We start from the raw sequence: 14,596 nt of genomic DNA, 5'->3' as shown, positions 1-14,596 counted from the left end.
TGATTACATGGGTCGAGGGGATATGGTTGGGGATGTAGACTCTAAATGAACATCTAAGTGCAAACATCAACAACATGGAAATAAGTTCTGATCAAAGACACATGTGAAATTGTGCGTCGGCTGCAGGAAGGGTGGATGGAGGGTAGGGAGGGAAATAAAGTGAGTGTTGTAACCAAAAAAATTAAATTAAAATAAAAAAATAAATAAAAACTATCTGTTCATATCTTTTGACTTCTTATCAGTTGAGGAATGGCTCATATATATTATGAGTCTGACAAATGAGGCTTGATATATAAGACTACTGAACAAATTTTGGATTAAGCCAGTGGTCTCCTCACCTGCCATGGACATTCTCCTTTAGGACACGCATTACCACCTACGATTCTGCCTTCTGGAATGCTTCTATTTCTCTTTTCCAAAACTGGTATTCTCCCACAGGGATAGTCAACTGTGTGAAACAATGAACCAATGACAAATGTGTGGTTAAATAGTAGGGAACAGAAGAATATGATATCTCATACTGTACTGTCAAGAGGCAGCATGGTATATTATGGTGGGAAGAGTGTCAAGTTTAGAATTAATTGGAAGGTTCAGTCCTGGCTTCACTACTCAGAAACTATATAATCCTGAACTCAAATTTCAGCATTTTCCTTCCTGGGGTTATAAATCTAGTGATAGCTGGAATAACCTAGTCCTAGCCATTCATTTTAAAATGAGGAAATTGAGGTCTAGAGAAGTTGTGAGTAGCCCAAGATCACATTGGCCATATCTGAACTCAGGTCCTCTGACCATAGACTCACTACTCTTTCTACTGTACCTCTATGTCTTTGGAGGGTCATTTAAGCTTTCTGGGTCGTTTGTCTAGATGATTTTTGAGCACCCTCCCAGCTGTCACTCAATTTATGCTTCTATGATAATATCTGTGAGCCCATTTCCTCACCTGTAAAAATCAGGATGATATTTGCAATACCCATCTCCATAATTAGATAATGTGTATACAACATTTTGTACTTAAGTACTTTGTAGTTTGGGGTTTCTTGTAAAGTTACTAAGTAGTTTGCTATTTCTTTCTCCAGTTCCTTTTACAGATGAGGAAACTGAGGCAAACACGGTTAAGTGGTTTGCCCAGGGTCACACAACCAGTAAGTGCCTGAGGCTGGATTTGAACTTGGGAAAATGAGTCTTCTTGATTCCATGCTCAGCACTCTATCCACTGCATTGCCTAGCTGCCCCACATAGCTAGAAGAAACATTTGTATCTCATGTTCTGATATCTTGAAGTCCTTAATTTCCACCTCTACATTTGGGTTGCCATTGATTTTTTCTCTAATATTCAGAGTGAATGAAAAACATTCATTATGTCCTTACCACATTAAGACTAGGAATACAAATACAAAAATGTAGACAGTCTTTGCCCTCAAGGAGCTTATATATATATATACACACATATATATATGTATATATATATATTTTTTTTTTAAACCCTTTTCTTCTCTGTCCTAGAATCAGTACCATGTATTGGTTTGAAGGCAGAAGAGCAGTAAGGGCTAGGCAATGGGGGTTAAATGACTTGTCCAGGGTCACACAGCCAGGAAGTGTCTGGTCAAATTTGAACCCAGGACCTGGCTCTTAATACACAGAGCCACCTAGCTGTCCCAGAGTTTCTATTTTAATGGAGGAAACAACCCATAGAGGGTAGAGGTGGCCAAGGAGAGAGATTTTGGCTTTGGTTTATAGGGATGACAATTAAAACCATAAATGACAGAGCTCCATTATTCTTGAGAAAAGGACAACAGGTGGTGATACCAAGGGTTTGTGGAACAGGAATGGGGTGGCTTCCATTGCTATTGTTTGCCTGGTACTAGAGTTGCTGTATTCTGATAGCTTTGACAGGTACAATGCTGGTAAAGATCTATTGGGACCACAGCTGAATTTTTGGTAGAACTAAAACGGTGGTAGGAGGTGGGAGTGAGAAACCAATGAGTCAAATGGGCATGGTATCCTCTAATCCTAATCCCTGGCATTTTCCCCCCTAGGAAATCTATTCCTTTTTCTAGGAAAGCATTACTCAAAACTTTGTTTACAAGTTGTGTTTAGGTTATACAGAAATCTGAGAATTGAACAATACTTGATATACAAATGCCACATATATGTATATATAATTAATAGTATAATAAAACTATATAGTTATTCTGATGGATTGGTTTGTCCCTTAACCTCATCAACAAAAATATATGAGGGATTTGTATTCCAAATCTGTTGCTTGGAATTTAGACTATGCTGCTGTTGTCCTTGTTCAATTGTTCACTTGTGCCCAACTCCCATTTGGAGGTTTTTTGGTAAAGATCCTGGAATGACTTCCTATTTCCCTCTCCTGCTCATATAAGGAAACTGAGGCAAACAGGCTTAAGTGACTTGCCCAGGGTCACATAGCTAATAAGTGTCTGAGGTCAGATTTGAACTCAAGATCAGTTTTCCTGATTCTAGGCCTGGAATTCTATCCATGACACCACTTAGATAACTACTTCTAATCACTGATAACATGGAAAATTATTTTTAGCAAAACATAATATCACCTGTAGTTAGTATTCATATAACACCTTAAGGCTTGAAAAGCATTTTATGATATATGTTATATATTAAATGTATGTATAAAGATATAATTTATATAATATATAAAGTGTATAACATATTATAAAGTATATTACTTATATTTCATATATAAGTATATAACTTATATAATACACAACATAATTTAGATAATATAATATTTATATGATATATGAAATATAAAATTTGTATTATATAAAATATAAAATTTATATAAAGTATAAATTTTATATAACATGAAATATATAATATATATGAAATATCTATTAAATCCTCCCAACAACTCTATAAAGTAGGTGCTATTTTTTTATGTCAATTTTACAGATGAGGAAATTGAAGCTGAAACTGGGACAGCTTAAGTGTTCTGATCAAGGTCACTCAGCTAGTAAATATCCAGGACAGGATTTGAACTCAGGTCTCTTCTGACTTTGAGCCCAATACTATTTCCTTTGTCCCCTGATTGCTTATGGTGAGTCAAGTCCTTGATTCTTTATATGGGAAAGGGAGACAAAAGGCAAACGAGTTAAAGCTTGATGACATTTTGACAACTGGGGAGCTCTCAAACAGCATCACGAGAATTAATAGATGAGGAACTGACTTGGAAGGAATCATTCAGTTTCTTATAGTCACACAGCAGGAGAATGCTGAGATTTACAAGAGAATGCTTAGGGACCGGGGCTCCTTATGGTAATAAAATGGATCAAGAAGGAATGACAGCTGTTGCCAACCTCTTAAGTCTTGTCCTACATCTGGGACTTGTATTTCAGTCTAGACCAAAGCCAAGTAAGGAAGAACTGGAAGTGGACCAGCCTCAGAGGCAGAAGGTCCTGGATTCCAATCTTGCCTCTGATTAATATAGACTGTGTGACCCTAGACAAGTCACAATGCCTCCAGACAACTCTCTAAAGCCATCTGCAGTCTGTTGTCAGTTTCCGCTCCCTTTCAGATTTTTACATTTAACCTCCACTCTAATTCCCACTGATCACTCATGTTCTAACAGAAAAGGACAGTGGTGAACAGCTTGCTCATAAAAGGAGTGTTACTCAGGGAAGGCAGAAACAAGGCTCCAAAGAGGAGGACTCATACCTACTGGATTGCAGGATACCCCATCTGGGGCCAGAGCATAGCCGGGCTCACAATGGCACTGGCGTACAGTTTCAGGATTATCGAGGCAGTACTGGTCACAGCCCCCATTTTCATATTTGCAGATGAGCAGACTATCTTTGTCTGAGAACATGAAGGGAACATATGAGTTCAAGACACTATCTTTGGTCAAAGAGAGGCAATTCAGTCACTTAAATCTGTTGTAACAAGGGACATGTAGATTGTTCTTTGGGGACTGGTTCACTGTTGTTCTCCCCTGAGAAGTTGTTCTCTACAATTAGGGATGAGCTAGAGCCAGTTCATAGTGGCTGACAGATCTGGTTGTTAAATTTTCAGTTTCATTTATATCTCAAAGCAAAGATTACTAATCAGGATTTGATTTGTCATTTTTCTCATTTAGACTTAAGAAAGTAATGAAAGAAATGTTAATAATCACATTAAACTAAACACACTTCAAATGTGCCTTGTACGCATTCCCTGCCCTCTCCATCCTAGCTGGTTGTTAAACATTTACAAGCACACTTGTAATTTAGGAAAAATCTGGATTGATGAGCCCCAGGCAAGCTCTAGACACAAATATGAAGATGACTAGAGAGATCTCAAAATATTTCCCTAGTGCAGAGCACAATTGGAAAGGTGGGGAACATAAGAACTTCTCCCAGCAGCCAGATAGTTTCAAAATCTGGATATTCTGTTTTGTGTAATTAGAATTCCTGTACCCTGAAACCACAATTCCCAGCATCCCACTCTCATCATGTTATGTGCTGACATAGGGAGGTCATAACTTTTGTGTAGCCCCAGCTCCTACTTGCTCTTGCCCTGATCTGTTTGGTGGAGGTGGTGTGGGTGAGTGCCTGGAGAGTTTTGCTCATGTGGTTTTAATTTTGTTAAATAATTAGGTTTTTTTACTTCTATTTCCCTTTCATTCCTTCTACTTCAAGTGATTATTAATAAACTTTATAAAATATAATATTTGAATTTTAATTTAAAATATTAATTAAAAGAAATTTATATTAAATATTAAATTAAAATATTAATTTAAATCTTACAATAGAAAAAGGATTCAGATAAATCAGAGACTTTGATAAGTGATGTCCAGATGTCCAGATAATTGAAAATGTTCTATAATAATGCCCCCTTCCCTTAATAATAATAATAATAATAACAATTATTAATAACAGTCACTGATATTCATGTAATGCTTTGGAAATCTTGTTTGATCCTTATAACCAAACTTTGGGGTACATAATACAGTGATTACTTTCCCCATGTAACAAATGAGGAAATTGAGGCTTAGAGAATTAAACCATTTAGCTAATCATCATCCATCTAACTAAAAGGCAAGATTCAAATCCAACTCTCTCCTAGCTCCTCAGACAACACTTCTTTCCACTATACAACGCCATTCAGACAGGAACAAATGGGGAACAATTGTCCATTCTAACAAAGAGTCAGAAAAAGAAATTCCTTTCCTGTTTGGCAGGAGCCAATAGGGAATTTGTCCCGACTGTGTCTCTTAGTGGTCACTCTCTGAAAGCAATATTTTAATGGCCAGGAGCTGATATTCACACTACATGATGAGTTAGTGCCATACTATTGTACATCCCTAGAGGAGTCGGTGGTTTAAGGTAATAATGCTTGACCTGTTTCACAGTTTCTGCCCTCAAACCTGGCAGGGCAAAAGCAGATGTAGGATTGGAACTGGTCAACACAGGTTCCTCCATTCTGGCAGGGATTTGAAGCACATTGATCATCATCTGTAGAAACAGGGAGCATGAGTGAAGTTAGAGAGAAGGAGGTTATAGCTAAGAGAAAGAGGTGAGTTACAAAAAAATTCCACAGAGCAACTTACCATTGTAATAAATCCAAAACTGTTTCTGAGAAAAGAAGAGAAGATACCATTAAGGGAGCAGTCCATTGGATTTTTACCAATCAATGTTTTCATGTAGTGAAATTGTCAGTCTGGCAACATATGTGCTTTTGTTCACAAGAGATGCCATAGAGACTTAGTCATAAATCTTTGACATTATTATTTTTTCTGACTCAGAAAGATGGAAAGCAGAGGAATGTGTGTGTGTGTGTGTGTGTGTGTGTGTGTGTGTGTGTGTGTTTTTGTGTATATGTATAGAGAAAGTGTATTGGTTCCCAGAGGCTAAGTGGAGAATTTATTTTCTTTCTAGTAGATTCTAAACTTGAGATTAAGAATTGTATCTTATTCACCTTTATATCAACAAAGGCTACATAGCCAGTGTCTTCCACAAAGTAGGCACTTAATGAAGGTTTGTTAAGTTGGATAGAATCCTCCTCCACAGAATTCTTGATGTCCACTAGAGGCAATACATCTAACGGAAAGCAGAAGGGCTTGGAGAATCCTCTCTGTCTCATAGAAGCTGGGAGACATGGGATCGCTGGATGTCTCCAGGCTTGTCAGCTTCACATATGAACTAAGAATAAGAATACCTGCCCCACCCATCCCACAGGATTACTAAATGCATCACAGAATTCCATGGAATTCGATTCTGGAATTAGAAGGAATCTTTGTTGTTGTTCAGTAGTGTCTGAGTCTTCCTGACCCCATTTGGGGTTTTCCTGGCAAAGATACTGGAGTAGTTTGTCATTTCTTTCTCCAGCTCATTTGACAGATGAGGAAACTGAGGCAAAGAAGGTTAAGTGACTTGCCCAGGGTCACACAGCTAGTAAGTGTCTGAGTGCTGATTTGAACTGAAGAAGATGAGTTTTCCTGCCTCTAGGCCCACCACTCTATCCACTGTGCCACCTAGCTGAGGGACAGAAGTGCACTCTAAAATTGTAAATATGTCTATTAGAAAAAAGGAAGGAGAAAATGGTTTTGAAAAATTATAAGCAATAATGAAAGTATAATTGTAGGGAAAGAAATGGTTGCTTTAGATTTAAGTTCCTCGTCAAATTCTCCCCCCAAATTCCCTGGGGCTGGAATACTTCTAAGGTTGGGAAATTCTGGGTATCCCAGGTCCTCCAGTTAAGTCAATACTTTTCCTCCATTGCATTAAAAAAAAAACCCTTACCCTCTATGTTAGAATCAATACTATAAATTCTAAGGCATAAGAGCAGGAAGTGCTAGGCAATGGAGGTTAAATGGCTTGCCCAGGGTCACCCAGCTGGGAAATGTCTGAGGTCAAATTTGAACCCAGGACCTTGTTTCTCCAAGCCTGGCTCTTTACCCACTGAACCGCTGCCCCTTCCCCTACTGCATCTCACTCAGTTTTCATGTATTCTGAGAATCTTTGTGCTTGCTTCTGGTGACACTTAATTTTTTTGGTCTGTAATCTTGCAGTGTGAATATCATATTTGGTAAAGCAAAATGCATCCCCATTTATGACCAAGTAAAACATTGTGACTCCTTAGGAAGAAAAAAACAACACAGTAGAGTTGGAAGGGTTAGAAAGGTATTATTGATAAGATTGCTCATCGGGGCAGCAAGGTGGCTCAGTAGATTGATAGCCAGACCCAGAGACAGAAACTCCTGGGTTCAAATCTGGCCTTAGATGCTTCCTAGCTGTATGACCCTGAGCAAGTCACTTAAGCCCCATTGACAAACCCTAACCACTATTCTGGAACCAATACATAGTATTGATTCTAGGAGGTAAGGGAGGGGCATATAAAAAAGGATTGATTGTTAATTAGAAATTATTTGCTGTGAAGCAGATTTATTAATTTGTAATTGCTGATTTAATAGTAAGAGAGAGAAGGGGGAAGCTAGGTGACTCGGTGGATTGAGAGCCTTGCTTGCTTGCTTGCTTCTTTCCTTCCTTCCTTCCTTCCTTCCTTCCTTCCTTCCTTCCTTCCTTCCTTCCTTCCTTCCTTCCTTCCTTCCTTCCTTCCTTCCCTTTGCCTTGGAACCAATATATACAGTATTGATTTTAAGACAGAAGGTAAAGGTTTAAAAAAATTAAGAGATAGTCCTAATTATTAGTTGATTGAATAACTGTCGAGTTATTCAAAACATTTAACTTGTAGTAGTAACAATAAGCCAATCATTTGAACTGTAATTGTATATACCCCTATATTTCTAGAGACCTATAAAGGTAAGAACCGATACTGTGCTGACCTTTCCTTTAGTGTACCCAACAAGTATTCTCCCTGATTTGATAATTAGCTCCTGTGATGGAGCAGCTTGTCTGTGAAATGACAATTATAAGGTGACTGTAGAGACTCAGTCGTTATGGTTTACTGCCAGACTTTCTCCTAAGGACATTCCACCACCATTATTAGTCATGCGCTCTCTAGAAAAGAAGAGTACCCAAGACCTGGGCTCTCAGAAAGCACAGGACTCCTTTTCTTTTCTTTTCTTTTTCTTTTTTAAATTTTATTTAATTGATTAATTAAGAAAAACTTTCCCTGGTTACATGATTCATGTTCTTTTCTTCCACTCCTCCCACTCCTCTCTTATAGCCAACGAGAAATTCCACTGGGGGAGAACAGTAAATAGGTTTGTAAGTTCCTTTTTTTTTTTGTCTATAAAGATCTGTCACATTTGATGCTCAGGGTCCCAGACTAAAGCGAATGTGTCTGCAGTCCCATTGACTTGGGAACATGGTTAAGCCACTAAACACTGACTTGTGTAACTTGATTACTATCATATTAAATTAAATCTAGTTTGCTCTGAAGTTTTGTTCTCAGAATTTTTCTTTTCATTAGATATTCTTTTTCCTTCTGGGATCCAGACATAAAGAAGCATAGATATGGAGAACTGGAATGAAAATAAAAATATTATGTAGGGGGCAGCTAGATGGTGTAGTGTATAGAGAGCCAGGCCTGGAGCTGAGAGGATCTGAGTTCAAATCTGGCCTCATATGCTACCTAGTTGGGTGCCCTTGGACAAGTCACTTTACCCCAAGGGTCTAGCCCATAGCTCTCTTCTGGCTTAGAATCAATATATGGTATTAATTCTAAGACATAAAGTAAGAGTTTTAAAAAAAAAATTATGTAGACCAACTTCTAGCATCTACATGAATCTTGGGAAAAACTATGCAAAACAGAAAAGGAGAAAAACACTGTTATTCAGGCAGAATGACTGTTTACTTACAGTCCTTTCCTTGCTCTTGAAGATTTCCAGGGCTTCTTCAAATGAACATTTTTCTTCAATGCATTCTCTCTCCAGAGAGCCTGATCTCAACTCTTCCAAGAAAGAGTTGGCTCTTCTTTCTCTTTTCAAGACATTGTTGGCTTCCTCCTGATTTAGGAAGACTGAGAAAGGAACATCCTATGAAATGGCTTGCCTCCCTGTCTCACCAAGGCCCTGGAGAAATGTATTGGGTGTACTTTATTTTAATCTAATCTAATCCAGTCCAATAACTATTTATGAAGCATCTACTATGTACCAGGCTCTGTGCTAAGCGCTGGACATAACAATGAATAAAAGGACAGTCTCTGTCCTCCAGGAACTTACAATCGGAGAGGGAAGAAAACACAGGAAGTGGAGTAGGGGGAAGAGGAAAATGTGTGTGTTGGGAAGAACACCAGGGCTACCCAATATAGGGCATCTTGCTCCATGGATTTGAAAAAACCAGGCAGGGAAGCAGATACAGAGTAGAGCCAACTCAAAGTTCAGTCTCTATAAAGGAAGGCTTTGGGAGGAATTTGGTGTTCCGCCCTTCATCCCACACCATCAGAGAGGAGAAGAGGTTTAAGGGAATGAATGTGTATAAACTAAAGAGGGTTTCTTCTTCCACTGTGTTCAGCATGTGACATGGGGATGTCACTTGGCTTTTATGTGCTTCAGTTTATTCTACAATGAGTATATAAAGGAAGGAAATGAGGATTTCTAAAGTGCCTACACTGTGCTAAACAATTATTTCTTTTGATCCTTATAACAACTCTGCAAAGTAGGTGCTATTATTAGCCCCATTTTACAGTTGAGTTAACTGAGGCAAACACAGGTTATGTGACTTGCCCATGGTCACAAAACTAGGAAGTATCTGATACTCAGATTTGATCTTAGGTCTCCTTAACTCCAAGTCCTAGTGCTCTATCCAATGCATCGCTTAGCTGCCTCATATTCCTAATCTCTCAGAGTGTTTATGAGGAAAGCACTATATCCAGGTAAGCTCTAAAGCACTACATAAATGGGAGACATAATTATCATCACCCTCTTTCCAAGCACTCAAAAGATTTTATGGTGTTTAAGTGAACATAACTCATATAGATTTTGTACCTTGCTTAGCCTATGTTGGCTCAGGCCTAGAAGTAAAAGCTAACTGTCCTCAGAATTATAAACAATTATTATGTTTGCTTTCTAGCTCCCTTCATCACCTTAGTAGTAAACTCCCAAGCTCCCAAGTCCTTATGTTGTCCCTTGGTTTTGTTGTTGGTCAGTTGTTATCGTCAGGGTTTGCTATTTCCTTTTCTGGCTCATTTTACAGACAAGGAAACTGAGGCAAACAGGGTTAAGTGACTTGCTCAGGGTCACAAAATCAGTAAGTGTCTCACTGCACTACTTAGCTGCCTTGCCCTTTGGCTACCTAGAGCCCAATTCTCACAAATGAAGGCCCACAAACATTTTAATAGGCTTAAAAAAATCCCCTTACCTTCCATCTTAGAATCCATACTATGTATTGGCAGAAGAGCAGTAAGGGTTAGGCAATGGGGTCTACATAACTTGCCCAGGGTCACACAGCTAGGAAGTGTCTGAGGCCAGATTTGAATGCAGGACCTCCTGCATTCAGGAGGCTCTCAATTTTTAAGCCTGGCTCTCAATCCACTGAACCACTTAGCTTCCTCCATGGTTGCTGTTTTTTGAGGTGCTTCTTATAATTTTCCATCCTGTGAACTTGTATTCTAAACTGTTGTTGCTCTTGACTGTTTTGGTTGATGAAGCAATGTTAAGTAAAGGTGGAAAAATTGCTTGAGGCATTGTTAGGATGTTTCTTATAGAAAAGCGCCCCCCCCTTTTTTTTTTTTGCCAAGAGTACTAGAAGAATGTCTCTGTTGTTCAGTTGTTTTTCAGTCATGTCTGACTCTTTGTGGACCTCTTTTGAAGTTTTCTTGGCAAAGAAACTAGGATGGTTTGCCACTTCCTTTTCCAGTTCATTTTACAGATGAGGAAACTGAGGTAAACAGAGTTAAGTGACTTGCCCAGGATCACACAGATAGTAAGTTCTGATGCCAGATTCAAACTCATGAAGATGAATCTTCTTGACTCCAGGCTTGGTATTTTATCCCCTGTGCCACCCAGTTGCCCCAGAGTTGTCTAATTTTGTTAAAATGTGTCTCAGCCTCGTTCTCTTGCCAATTCATATGCCTCCTGACATATAATGGTAGAGTGAGATTGTATTTTCCTTTGGTCTTTCTAACTAGACTGACTGTTCTCTGAGGATAATGGGCCAAAAGATTTCTTTAGAAATATAATTCATTCGAGGAGGAGGGAAATGGCAAATCACTCCAATGTCTTTGCCAAGAAAACTCTAAATGGGGCCACTAAGAATCAGGCATGACTGAAAAACAACAACAAAAAGGAGATTGTAGATATTGATCAAGTTGAGCTCCCTAATTCTACAAAGAAGGTCATGAAGGTACGGAAAGGCAAATGAAGTAACTTGCCTTATGTCACCCTCTTCAGGGTTAAAAACCCTGGACTGGACTCCAAATCACAATCATCCCCCATTCGGTGCTATTTGTGCTACATGTTATTCTTTTTGTTCATATTGACACCCAGCTCAGTGCTTAGCAAAGACACAGTCATCAGTAGGTACTTGTTGACTAATTAACTTGCTCTCCTTGATAAGACATGTTAAATACAGCTTCTCCCTGGGAATGCCGTCATAAGAGAAATATCAGAGAGAGGCATGGTGCTTGATATTTCCAAGGAAGTATAATTTGTGGCACTAACTTCACTGGAAATAAAGGCTCCATTGATCACCTGTTGGCAAACCTACAAAAGAAAGGAGTATTGAAAAGGGCGCCATCGTGGATGGAAAGTTGATCTTCAAGTCAGGAAGATGTGGATTCAAGACCCGCCTTCTCTCCACATCAGTCTGCGTACTGATTATGGACAAGTGGATCCATCTCTCAGTGATCTTGAGTTGCAGAGAAAATGCTGACATGCATTGTAATGAGACTTTACTCATCTAGGAGTTTCCCATATCCATGCAATCACAAGTGTAGTCCCGACAAAGAAAGTGGTTTGTAAACTTTTAGATTGAGTTATTATTCCTCTCTTAGTTTCTCTTAATGATATTAAAGAAACACAAAAGACCAATAAGTCAAGAAAATCAAGTATGCTAGCTTGTTTCCAGTTGCTAGGGGCCATGACTAGTCACCCGACACTGACAAATCTTGTTTTCTTTCCAGCTTTGGTGATGAAAGATCAGAGCCCTGATCAATGTATTCCCTGTTAGATGTTTGATAGCTTAGGACCGACCTCTTGGCTTATGGTAAATAACACTAAAAAAAGATACTAGAATGGATGACTTTTTTTCCTTCAGTTTTGTTCTGTTTTCTCATTGAAAAGTTCTCACCAATTAAATGAGGCATCAGCTATGGTTGCTAGTCCTCTGAAAGCACATCTCTAACAGTTAAAAGGAAAAAAATAAACCCCCACCATTGGGGATTGTTTGTTGTTCTCTGTGCGTATATTTGGTGTGTATGCCTGTAAGCAAATGTTCCTAGTGGGTGACATCGATACACAGAATAAAGATTAACTTTTGGAGGGTGCTGAGGGACGCACACACAGAATTTACTGCTCATGGTGGCTTCTCCTTTATTCAATCATTCTATGGCAAGCAGAGAAAGGAAGTTTGTTAGAAAGAAAAATGTCTCCCCCAACATACCTGAAGTCAGGGACTGGTGAAGCATAAGCATGAAACCGAGAAACTGGACCATGCAGGACCTGGAAACCATGATGAAGATCTCAATGCTAGTCTCCAACCGTCTGTTGACATTCCAGACAGAACTGTTGGGCCAAAGTTCTCCACTTCAAAGGCTGTGTGTGTGTGTGTGTGTGTGTGTGTGTGTGTGTGTGTGTGTGTGAGTGTGTGTGAGTGTGTGTGTGAGTGTGTGTGTGAGTGTGTGTGTGAGTGTGTGTGTGAGTGTGTGTGTGTGTGTGAGTGTGTGTGTGAGTGTGAGGGAGAGAGAGAGTGAGGGAGAGAGGGAGAAGGGACTTCTGGGGAGATAGGAGAGCTTTGTAAACACAGAGAATTAAAAGCTGCCCTTAGGAGAACACTTCTCTGCATTCTCTTAGGATACTGTGTACCTTAATTCTAAGTTTCTTTCGAGTTATAAGGATATCTTAATAAAATTATGTGGCGATGTTGTAGTCCAACATTAATTTGGAGGTACAAACATTAATTTCTCTTTTAAATCATAAGAATTATTCTTAAACATTTGATTTTACTTGGATTCAGAAGACCTTGATTCAGGTTCAAGATGGTGGTCTAACCTTTTGACTGTAGGATAGTTGCTCAACTCCTCCCACAGAAGAGTCCTTAGATGTGCAAACTAGCAATGTAATAATTACATTGCCTAATAATAATTCCACTCAAAGGTTGGGTTCTATATCCAGCCCTCTGATTATTTTTTTAAACCTTTACCTCCCATCTTAGAATAAAATACTGTATACTGGTTCTAAGGCAGAAGAGCAATAAGGACTAGGTCATGGTGTTTAAGTGATTTTTGCAGGATCACACAAATAGGAAGTGTTTGAGACCAGATTTGAACGCAGGATGTCAATTCACTGAGCCACCCAGCTGCTCCCTATATTCACTTTTGATTTGTGTGTGTGTGTTATGTGGTCGTTCATTCCATTTACATTGTTGTAGTTATTAACATTGTTTTCTTTGTCCTGCTTACTTTTCTATATACTAGTTCATGAAGATTTTTCCATGATTCTCTGAATTTATCACATACATAATTTATTATAGTATAGTAATATTCCATTATAGTTACATACCACAGTTTAGCCATTTCCCAATCAATGGGTATATCTACTTTGTTGTCAGTTTTTTGCCATCAGTAAAAAGTGTTGCTATAAATATTTTGTTTTTTTAAACCTTACTTTCTGTTTCAGTAACAACTCTAAGACAGAAGGGCAAGGGCTGAAGTCAAATGAAGTTAAATGACATGCCCAGGGTCACACAACTTGTCTGAGACCAGATTTAAATTAAGGTGCTCCCAACTCCAGGCTGGCTATCCTACCTACCTGCCCCTGCTATCAGTACTTTGGTGTACATGGATAAGCCATTCTGATTGATGATTTCCTTGGTGTATAAATTCAGGAATGGAGTTTTTGGTTCAAAGGATATGTACATTTTAGTTACCTTATTTGCATAATTCCAAATTGCCTTTCAAAACTTTTGTACTGTTTCACAATTCCGCTAACAATGTATCAGTATGTATATATTTCTTTTCTGTTTTTTTTTTAGTAACATTTTATATTTTCTCACTTATATGTAAAAACACTTTTTGCCATTTTTTTCTAACATTTTGAGATCTACATTTTTTTCCCCATACCTCCTTTTCCTCCTCCTTCTATGAGTTAGCAAGCAATTTGCTACTGGTTATTTATGTGCTATCATATAAAACATATTTCCATGTTCATCATGTTGTAGAAGACACATTAAGAGAATCCCATGAAGAAAATAAAGTGAAGCATGATCTGCTTCAGTTTGCATTCAGACTTTTCTCTGGAGGTGGATAGAATTTTTCATCATAAATCCTTTGGGATTATTTTAGATCCATGGTGGTGAATCTATGGCATGTGTGCCAGAGGGGATACTCAGAGCCCTCTCAGTGGGCATGCATGCTGTCACCCCAACACAGAGTTCACCAGAATTTATGACTAGAAAGTCATAAAGGGCCAGGCTGCTCCCCTCTCTCTCTCCATGGGTGCCTGAGGACATTTCTTATAT

The 14,596-nt window shown here is 38.7% G+C and overlaps 1 protein-coding gene across 1 annotated transcript in view; it reads right to left on the bottom strand.

Moving 5' to 3' along the window:
- F7 (coagulation factor VII) overlaps window positions 1-12,801 on the bottom strand; it is a 29,449-nt gene extending 16,648 nt beyond the window's left edge. The window contains exons 1-6 of the mRNA XM_001374240.4: window positions 12,521-12,801; window positions 8,779-8,939; window positions 5,566-5,590; window positions 5,357-5,470; window positions 3,696-3,836; window positions 339-448 (exon numbers count right to left, since the gene is read on the bottom strand). Of these exons, the coding sequence (XP_001374277.3) occupies window positions 339-448; window positions 3,696-3,836; window positions 5,357-5,470; window positions 5,566-5,590; window positions 8,779-8,939; window positions 12,521-12,590 (621 nt within the window). The 5' untranslated portion in view covers window positions 12,591-12,801. The remainder of the gene's footprint in view (window positions 1-338; window positions 449-3,695; window positions 3,837-5,356; window positions 5,471-5,565; window positions 5,591-8,778; window positions 8,940-12,520) is intronic.
- Between the last annotated feature and the right edge of the window lie 1,795 nt (window positions 12,802-14,596).

This window comes from Monodelphis domestica, chromosome 8, assembly GCF_027887165.1.
Source record: "Monodelphis domestica isolate mMonDom1 chromosome 8, mMonDom1.pri, whole genome shotgun sequence".
NCBI lineage: Eukaryota > Metazoa > Chordata > Mammalia > Didelphimorphia > Didelphidae > Monodelphis > Monodelphis domestica.
Note: the sequence above shows the minus strand (reverse complement) of the source record. Positions and strands in the feature narration are given on the sequence as shown.